A 10,213-nucleotide genomic window follows, 5' to 3' on the forward strand; every position below is an offset into this window, starting at 1 on the left:
ATCTTCAAACCAGTTAAGTTTGAATCACAGGCTAGTCTACTGATAGATCTTGAACAAGGATTTAATCTCTGTGAGACTAGAGAGCTATATTAAGTTGATGAGAGTCCATGTGACCATGTCTGTAAACCTAAGCCCTGGAATATGATGGGTACTCAGAGAGGACATTTCAGATAGGGGCAAAGCAATAACTGGGAACACTGGCAAGGAAAGGCTGGCAGCTGGGTGACTGATGTGCAGAGGGTAGCTCATTGAGCTAGGGGGTGGGAGCTCACCAGTTGTCCTGGGGCTTGAGTGTTCCTGGCATTTCCTACCAGGTGGAGCTTTCCTTGGGATTTCAGGCCAACCGCCAACATCAAACATGGCTGTTTGCAAGCTTCCAGTCCCTCCTCCACCAAGGTGGGATTCTCAGGAAGAAAAGAATGCTGAGACAGTCCCAGCTCTGGGGACCTATACCACCCACGGGTGGTTAGATAGAGACCTAAACACTGCAGAATTAGGGAAAATCCTGCCAGTACAAGCTGGGAGTGAAGTCAGGCAGGGCTGGGATAACAAGAGGAAGTCCAGGATACCTGTCCTCAAGTCTCTGCTGGAAGGGAAAGGACTGGGCTGGGGGACCACTGTAGAGATGGTAGGAGGTTGTGTGCTGGATCCTGGAAGTACACAGGCAGGATCTGCTTCCAGGGGCCTCCTGTTATTTATATAATCCCCTTCCCCCCACACACACGCAAAGTAGTCAGGACACAAGGCAAGAGACAGCAGGTTTGTGATAGAAATAAAACCACTTTACTGTTTAGAATAAAGGACACACTATAAAAAGTGAACATTATGCAACATTACAAGACAATATACATTCACGGAATATAAAATTCATAAATAACATGGAGGAAAACTGTAAACAGTGCTACAAAATTTAGCAACAAATACATTCCTTCTAGATAGGGTTTTCTCTGAAGTTGGTTTCTCTCCATCATTTCTGGCTTCAGCACAGCCGACTGGCTAAAGGAAAAAGGGAACACGGAGAATCTAAGGTCCTCTGGCCCCTGGAGCATCATTTTCTTTCCTCCTCTCCTCCTCTCCCCACCAAGAGGCCCCTGGATCTGTTGAGCTCTTCCTCTCCTACCTTCTCCCATTTCATTGTGCTTCTGCCATTAGACCTTTCTTAAAACATGTTTTTCTCTGATACAAACACTAGAGTGATGATTTTACTTGCATAGCTGGGAGCCAACCACTTGAATGCTCTCTTGGCATGAGGCAGGGGAGGGCAGTGCCTCCTGGGCCCACATTTCCTCCTAGACAGAGCCATTCTAATAAGTCAATGGTCTCTTTCATTGTTCGGGAGGCATGGTATGAAACATGGTGCTTGTGGGCTGTTTTGTTACTGTGTGGCATGGCAGGGCTGGAGAGGGTAAGGAGATGGGCTCTCCATGTGCTCCCCACCCTGGCTATAGCAGAGCACCAGCCTGGGAAGCAAGAAACTATGCATGGGAGTTCCTTGGTTGGGGAAACAAAACAAGCTTGGAATCAGTCACCATGGCTCTAGAACTCCCAGGGGAAATCATGGCTTCCAGGGTAAGAGGGAGAAAGGTCTAAGTACATAGGGTAGAAGTGGGTAGCAAATGGCCAAGGGAAAATTGATACATAACAAGGACTTGAGCCTACTTTCTGGATTTTTGTTTTTTCTTCTCCTTCCTATGTGGGAAACCCTTGGGATTCCACAGAGAGGAGGCTGGAGAAGTTTCTGTTTCTAGTTCTATATATTTGTGGATTCGCCAGTCTAGCTGTGTGTCCGAGTCCCAGTGCTTTACCCTCCATTCCACTGTAGAATTTGAGTCAGGAAAATGGCAGCATGTGGGTTTCATTGTTTTTTCTTCTCTTAAACACAATGTACACATATGACAGCCTACACGTGGCGTAAGATTTAGCAAAATAAAACATTCACGATATGATTGAAATATAGAAGTGTCTCAGCTACATAAATGACTTTAAATTATACAGTAAGTGAACAGGTGAAATTATCAAAGCTATAGCTTATAGAAAGCTCAAAAGCCGCCCTCCGATGGTATGACTTTGCAAAAGACCCTTCCTTGCCCAGGACCTCTCACCAGGGCCTCACCAGCTGACTGGGGCCATAGTTCTGTCAATTGATTTATTCTGCAGGTGCCGCATACTCAAGCCTCCTCAAGTCTTTCCCTTTGGGAGTGGGAGTGACCACACAGGAATTGAGAATTACATGGGAGGGCACTTGTATGGGATGGGTCAGGAGCTCTACCTTGAGAGACTTTGAGGTTGAAATACAGACCCCAAACAGTAAGTCTAAGGCTCACTCCTTAAGAACCACTGGCTTGCTGACCTCAGCAACCTCTGCTCACTCAGCCCCATAGAAAGGGCCACACCTCCTATTCCCCTTTGTCAAATGGCATGACCACAGGGAAAAGTTACATGGGAATAAAATCGACCCCAAAGAAAGCAGACAGCCAGTGCCTGAGCTGTTCCTGCTCTGAGATTCCACCAAACACCTGGCCAGGGCATTGCTATGTGGGAGACACCACAACCTGTCTACTTTTTTTTCTCTTGTTTTACTTGGCAGCTCTGTTTCCTAAAGTGGAATGAACTGAAGATACAAATACTAACAGAGGATACAGACCCATGATCTGAAAAGAGACACAGAGCAATCATGTTGTGTCACCCCACCATCTCAATCTGTAAAATACACATTTACCTACACTTGGTATCTCATTTTGACACTAAAATTTAAAATAATTTTATTTAATAGGAAAATTTATATTATAGTTTTATCTTTAAAAAAAAAAAAAAAGAAAAGAAAAGAAAAAAAGGCCTATAGCTAATGGCAGAGCCTGGCTTCCCCAGTGACCAATCCATGTTAATTCCAGGAGGTGACAACCTCAGGTGGTGGTGTTCATTCACTGGTAAGCTGAGGGAAGGCATGCTGTCCCCCAGTCCAGGAGAGGTGGCATTCAGCTGAGGCAGGATGCTCTGCAGCTGTCCCTCCTACGTGAAGGCCCTGACCCACACTTGCACTCACCTGCCGTCCGCCAGCCAGTAAGGCAGTTAAGTGAAGCCTCCCCACCCCAAACACAAAGCAGAAAGATAAAAGGACAAAGGTCAAAGGTCAGGTGACCCCAATTATAGGGACAAGAGGGTGCTGAGGGTGTTCAGGGTTTCAAATTTTAATTCATATGGAAAAAAAGTCAACTTGGAATGTCACGATTTTCTTCAAACAAGCAACAACAAAAGAGATTAGACTATTGGCATATTTAACAGCATTGAACAGAATTCTGTGTCCTGTAAAAAAAAATTAGCTCATAATCCCATGTGGGTATATGCAAATGTGTATATAAACACGTCCTCCTAGATGAGCTAAACACTACTTTGGAAATAGTATTCTCTATCCAAATCTACTTGGCTATATCTGTGGATCATGTATGCTGTGTGTATTTCTCCAGCTTATATACTGACAAGCTCCAAGCCAAACTCGCCTGGAGGATGTCTCATGGGAGGCAGGAGAGGAAAGACGTTCATCTCAGCCCTTCATCTGAGCTTTTATACAGACAGGCAGGTTGCCTGCTGACCTCAGGCAGATGTTTAAGTCTTCACCAACTCAGAAAGTTCAGTTATTCTGACCTGGATGCTTGCTCCAGGCTTTGGAACATCTGGTCAACCCAAGCGTCATGGGGCTGGGAAACTGTCATCTCAGATCCACTTCTGCAGTCTGTCCCTTCCCTCCCTCACTTTGACATGCAAACATAGACCATCTGGTCTAGACACACAGTTGCATCTCCGCTGTGTATAAGATCTTTTGCGTACCTGGAGTCTGTCTGCTTGCTGCCCTGGACTGATCAGGAAACAGTTGGATTTCTGTTAACTTCCTTATCTAGACTCTTTGTGTATTGGGATGAAGAAGTGGGCAGTGAGGAAGGTCTGGGATATGGTCAAGAGAGGAAGAAGAAAGAGTAGCTATTACAATACCCAAATGGGGTAGATTTTTCGGTTTTTGTTTTCCTAAAAAAATATAGATTATATATCAGAAGAAGAGGCATATACCTGCCTCATTCTTTCTGGCTTGACACCAGAGATTCCCAGGTGGAAATGGGTGACGTCAAAACCAAAAAGAAGGGGTAGGGGCAAGGCCGGAAGGCCGGGAGGGTAGTTCCAAATCAACTCCATAGACAGCAGAGACTTTAAATGTTCCAAGTGCTAAATTTGCGAGAAAACAGGCACTAATTTCATTGTCATCATCTGGGAAGAGTTAGTGTCCGGGAGACTCAGCGGGAAGGGAGGGAGGTGAAGCGGGGCAGATCTGGGCTCAGGGGTCTGTGGCATTGCTGATGCTCTTGTCTGGGGGAGCCCATCCTCGGTACCAGCTGCAATAGCCACCCTTCTGCCGGATGCAGGCGTAGTGTTTGGACTGATAGCCAGGGTAGCCGAAATTGGAGAGCATGTCGGTCCAGAGACACTCGTTCTTGGAGGTCACAAAGCAAGGCAGGTAGTAGCAGGACTTTATCTGCATTGAGACCACAATCAACAGTTAGGGGAAGGTAGCATGGTGGGCCCTGCCCTTCAATGATAAGAGTGTAGGTGCACTAGCCATTAGCTCATTACCTACTGTGTGCCAGACACAGTGCCTTTAAACCCTCCTCACAGAGGCTCAGAAAGATTAAGCAGTTTGCTCCAGGTCACACAACTTTGAGTCCCAGATTGGATGTAAGGTGGGGAGACTTTGCTGTTGTAGGAAATGAAGGAATTCAAAAGATTAAAAGCATACATTTTGGAGTCCACCTGCTCTATGTTAGAAATCAGACTCAACAAACTATGTGGTCCAGGACTGGTTATTTATGTTCTCTGAGCCTTGATTTCCTTGCTTATACAGTGAGGTAATAGTAATTATAGTACTTGAGAGTATTCTGAGGGGAAGGAGTCACTCAGCTCCCTCCAGTGGTCTAAGGCTTAGGGAAGGGTCTGGACCTGGGTGAAGGGAGGTATTGGACAGCACCTGGTATCAGCAGACCTGAGCCAGCATGCCCACCTGGGCAGGTGCCCCAGTGAGTCAGCTGCCAGGGTGAGCACACTTGGGACTGTTGGCAGGACCCGCAGGAGAAGCCTCTTGTACCTGCCACAGCCTTGAACGGCTGGGAGGGGCCAGAGTGCTGAAGAGCCCTGGTGTCCCAGCAGCTGTCAAGTGGGCATCATCCAGGCAGGAGTACAGAACAAAGGCATTCCTCGTCACCTCTTGCCTGCCTGGCCCTGGGGCAGCATTCCTTACCACCCCTGCACCCCACCCAACATGCTGCCTGTCCCAGCATAATGGGAACCAAAGTTTCCAGGGTGTTGCCAGCCCCCAGGGCTCACCTTGCAGTTGCAGCCCAGGTGGTAGCGGTAGTTAAGCCCCTTGCGCTGGGACAGTGTGAGCTGGTCCCACCTCTCCACAAAGTTGCACAGCCCGGTATACATCTTGCCATCATAGACACGGCCTGAAGCGGGACAGGATGCATTCTGTTAGAGCCTCACTGGAGACAGGGTTTCACACTGCTGTGTACCTACCAGGGCCACACCCTAACCACCCTCCCCATCCCCACCCTTTGTTTTATGACACCTTCTTCAGCACCTTTAGAGATGAACTGTGGCCCTGTTTTCCTGATGATAAGGGAGCTCAAGAGCTTCAGCTCTCTGTGAAAGGCCCCAAAACCATTAAGTCTTAGAGCAAGGACTACAGACCAACCCTTTGCTCTCCCCTTAGGGTTTGAGGTTTTTCCATAACCACACTGACTACTTAAAGATTGTCCTTGTAATAATAAAATACAGACCTAACATGTTGTCTGTAGAAAACACAACCCCTTTGCACTTACATAAAGCTGAAATATCACAAAACCAGGATACTACAGGGTGTGTGACAGAGTGAAGGCTGCCAGCCAGTCTTGGGCAAGCAAGCAACACTAGACATTGGCATCCTCCCAATTCATGAGACACATGGCTACAGCCCTCAGGACACCACTGACTCAGTTTTGTTGGCCCCATCAAGGTGAGGGAACATCACCTTAGTGCTCTAAGCAGCCTTTACCTGTCAGCAGGTACTGGTACTTGTTGACCTCTAGCTTAAGGCCACAGAGACTTTCGGAGGCTTCCGTGTGGATGTACTGCACATGGGGCATCTTAGTGAAGCCTCGGTACATCTGTGGGCAGAAAGGAACATGATCATGAGAAAGCACCCAGAGTCTAGTGAGCACGCTGCTGCATGAAGTATTGGATTCTCTGGTTCCCCTGTGCAGCCAGAGAGTGGCAGGCTACTGACCCACCACCACAGGGTTCCCTTCTCCTCAGAAGGCCACCTGCTCTTTTCCATGAGCCAGATCAGTATCTTCCTGTCTGGCCAGGTGCATTCCCCATCCAGCAACCTCACCCAACTCCTCTACCTACACATCTCTCACACCATAACACCTCTTCACAGATCCAAAGCAGCTGCTATGAAAAGCTCCAAGAACACCTGAGCTGCAAGGGGACAGCCGGTGGCCTTCACGTGATAGCTCTGACACCTGCTGGTATACAGCAGCACCCTGGGAAGAGTGCTGGGAAGTAGGTATCATAAACCCCATTTTGCAGATGAGGACACTGGCAGAAATTCTATTTATCAGGCTAAAGGGGGACTCAGGCCAGGCATTGTCTAAATTCATCTTCTTCTGGCATCTGGGGCAACACTGAGTTCCTTTATACCAGATGGAACACACAAATATGGATGTAAAAGTCAAAGCTTCTTGACTAAATACATCATTATTACTAGGTTGAACTATACAAGATTACTAATCCTTGGTTCTTTTTAAAAATAATGTAATTGAGTCCAGTGGTGATGGCAGGAGATGCTTATCACAAGAATAGGCAGAGGGTAGGGCTGTTGACAACTATCCTGGGGAATATGGAACAGCCCCCAGGAGAGAGTTGTCTGGCCCCAGTGTCGATGGAACTGAAGTCAGGAGCCTGCTGTAATATCTAGCCACTGAATGCCCAGGATCTGGGAGGCAGGAGTCATGATGCCCACTTCACATAAGCTGTCAGGTTTAGAGGTTTGTCTACACATACACAGCTGGTAAACAGTAGGGCAAGGTATCCCAAGCTCGGCACATGCTTAGAGTCCTGGTGTGAATGTAACAGAGGCCAAGTGCACTCTGTGATTCTGGGGTGAGTCTATGAGTATCCTGCAGGCCCTGATCTATGGAGGCACCAGTGCTAACTGTGTGAGCAGGGGAAGGTGGAGGGGACACCCAGGCCCGGCCTGATCCCATGATCGTTGAAGTTCCCAGAGCCCAAGGGCCCTGAATGGCTGGTGGTCACCTGGCTTGCCCTAAGGGCTTCTCAATAGGACAGTGTCCCTGGTAATTAATACAAGTCAGTACTCCATTGGTGCCTTTCAGACATCCTACTGAGCTTGATCTGGTTCTTCCTCCTCATCTTCTAAGAGGCAAATGGCTGGCAGAAGTAGGTGGTCCAAAAGACACAAAACCACCTGTTAGACCTACGCAGTCTAGGGGCCTCTGTCTTGTTTAAGGAGTACACTGTCCTGGTAGATCTGGGCAGTGTCCTGCTCAACCCCTCTCTTCCTATGGGGCTTTTTGATGGATCAAGGAAACAACATAACCAAGCACTTCAAGTGCTCTCTGCACTTGGGGTTCAGCTACACCACAGGTTCAGGGCTGGGTCAGGTCAGGATGATGACATGTTTGATGCTAGACAGTGGCACTCCAGCTCCAACAAGAGACATGTTTGAATAGGTGTGCACAGTGCCATCGCTGTGGCTCACAAAGGACACCTGCACTGACTTCCATGAGAGAGAGAGAGAGAGAGAGGGAAAGAGAGAGAGAGAGAAAATAGACAACCTGACAATCAGTTAATGGGTGATGTATGATGGATCATTCTGTGAACTGTTATGCAGCTGTCAGAAATTACGTTTTTGAAAACTATCGATATATCTCAGTGATACCTTGCTTGCCTAGAATCTACAAGGCCCTGAATATGGTTCTCAGCAGAGATAAAGGTAGGGATGGGAAGAAAAAGGGATGAGAGGACAGGAAGAAGGAGAAGGAGAGGAGGAGAGCTAAAGGGGAGAGAGGGAGGAAGAGGGAAGGACATGGGAGGGAGGGAAGGAGGGAGGGAGGAGAGAGGGAGGGAGGAGGGGGAGGGAGGGAAGGAGGAGACCCACCTAGGACATTACTGCCTTCACAGAATGACATGAAACCACAGGAAGCATGATATAAGGCCAGCTGTATGCTCTGGACCTAGATCTATCCTCTGTTGGTGCCAAATCCCGGCACTGAACACCTGGCTCTTTGGTCCAAGGCTCCCCACACCCTCTGTCTGTCAACTCAATAAAGTTGGAGCTCAGCACCTCAGGCTGCTTGCTCTTCCAGTCTTCCCCCAGTTTAACACTAGAAATTACAATAATATCTGATGATCACTCTCTATCTGGCTGCATCTGTGTTTTGGAGACCTGCACCCATAAATATGGCATCAGGAGAAGACTTGGAACTGGCTTGAGCACTACCCTGCAGTGAGAAAGATTTTCCCAGCTGCTAGAGGTTGGTGCTCCTGACATAAACGGGGCTTTATGAGTGGTGACCTGGGAAGACATCCCAAGAAGCTGCTAATGAGACCTTTGAAGAGCAGTGAGCATAGGTGAACGAAGCCCACAGGACAGGGCTAGCTGACTCCCGTGTCCTGTCAACCTGTAGAAAGTTGATGAGACAGAGCTATTTCAGCAGCTGACAGGACATCAGTGTGCCTCATGGCAGCTCTTACCACTGAGTGGAGGAGGCCAGGTCAGGCTGTTCTGTAAAGGTATGTGGAGGGCACCTAGGTTCTGAGCCCTGGTACCAAAATACTACATGGATACAATAGAATCTGGGAATATCAAAGAGACCAGCCACCCCAGAAAGGGTGAGCTGTCTCCATGTTGGGCTCCTACACGAGGCCAACAGCAAGGGTTAATTTTGAGTTTCTTGTAGAATCCAAGGCCATAAAGGGAGAAGGGTAAAGTGCAGCTGACCACAAACAACCTTCACTCACCAGTGCACCAAGCATGGGAAGATAGGGATTGGACTGAGGGGCTTAAATAGAGCTGGGAGGGAACATTGGGCTGAATGAGTTCCAGGAGCATGTGCTCTCAGGATGTATGTTGGGCAGGAGTCCAGCAAGATAGATCTGGCATGGCTCTTAAACAACTTGATAAAGTAAAGCTGCCTCTCTCTGAAGTAGAAATGCCATATTGCTCTAGCAGCCGGAAGAGAAAGGAAGAAGAGGCGGCAGGAAGTGGGTGCCTGGAAGCAACACACCAGTGTCTAGGGGAGGTCCCATATTACTGGGAAGCTAGGGAGCATGGTGTGCAGACCAGGCTGATGGTGGGAATGCCACTTGCGGAATTGGGCTCTTAAATACTCATAGGGATGAGGCAACCAAGTATGTGACGTCTGGTGATCCCAGTTGTTACACAACTAGGGAGACCAAGGGCATCCAGAAGCATGCAAAGTGGAGATCTCTGCCTCCGTTTCCACTTTTGGAACCCACTGTTAGAAGAGGCAGCCAGCCTAGGAGGGAGGAGCTGGGACACTGGACAAGTTAGCACTGTATCCTACACACTTACTTGGCAATCAGAGAATTATGACGGTATTGCTCTGTGGCTCCTCTGTAAGAACTATGAAATTTAAAGACAACCACTGTGCTGGATAGCTCAGTTGTCAACTTGACACACCAGAGAAGAGGGAACCTCAGCTGAATTATCTCTATCAGGTTAGCCTGTGCCCACGTCTGTGAGGCATTTTCTTCTGAAAATGCCCCACTGTGGGTGGTACGGCCCATGGGCAGGAAGTCCTAGGTGGTAAAATAAAGGCTGGGCACAGGCCAGAGGAGCTGGAAAGTAAAATGTGTTCCTCCATGGTCTCTGCTTCAGCTTCTGCCTCTAGGTTCCTACCCTGAGTTCCTACCCAGGCTTCCCTCAGTGAGAAGCTGTGATTGGGATGTGTAAGCCAAATAAACTGTTTCCTTCCCAAGTTGGTTTTGGTCAGTGTTTTATCACAGCAACAGAAAGCTGAGTAGGACAGCTGCTGAAGACAGTACTTGCAATCCTGCTTATGCCACACCATATAAAAATGTAATTTGTGACGACATAAGGGAGCCAGGCACTTATTCAGGAGCAAGGGTTTTATATACTCAT

At 48.0% G+C, this 10,213-nt stretch overlaps 1 protein-coding gene across 1 annotated transcript in view; it reads right to left on the reverse strand.

Annotated features, from left to right (window-relative positions):
• Positions 1-782: 782 nt before the first annotated feature.
• The window catches only part of Timp3 (TIMP metallopeptidase inhibitor 3), a 60,185-nt gene continuing 50,754 nt past the window's right edge, over positions 783-10,213 (reverse strand). The window contains exons 3-5 of the mRNA XM_008843106.3: positions 6,077-6,188; positions 5,368-5,489; positions 783-4,522 (exon numbers count right to left, since the gene is read on the reverse strand). Coding sequence (XP_008841328.1) covers positions 4,325-4,522; positions 5,368-5,489; positions 6,077-6,188 — 432 coding nt within the window. The 3' untranslated portion in view covers positions 783-4,324. The remainder of the gene's footprint in view (positions 4,523-5,367; positions 5,490-6,076; positions 6,189-10,213) is intronic.

Source organism: Nannospalax galili, unplaced genomic scaffold (genome assembly GCF_000622305.1).
Source record: "Nannospalax galili isolate Female #2095 unplaced genomic scaffold, S.galili_v1.0 scaffold39, whole genome shotgun sequence".
Classification (NCBI taxonomy): Eukaryota; Metazoa; Chordata; class Mammalia; order Rodentia; family Spalacidae; genus Nannospalax; species Nannospalax galili.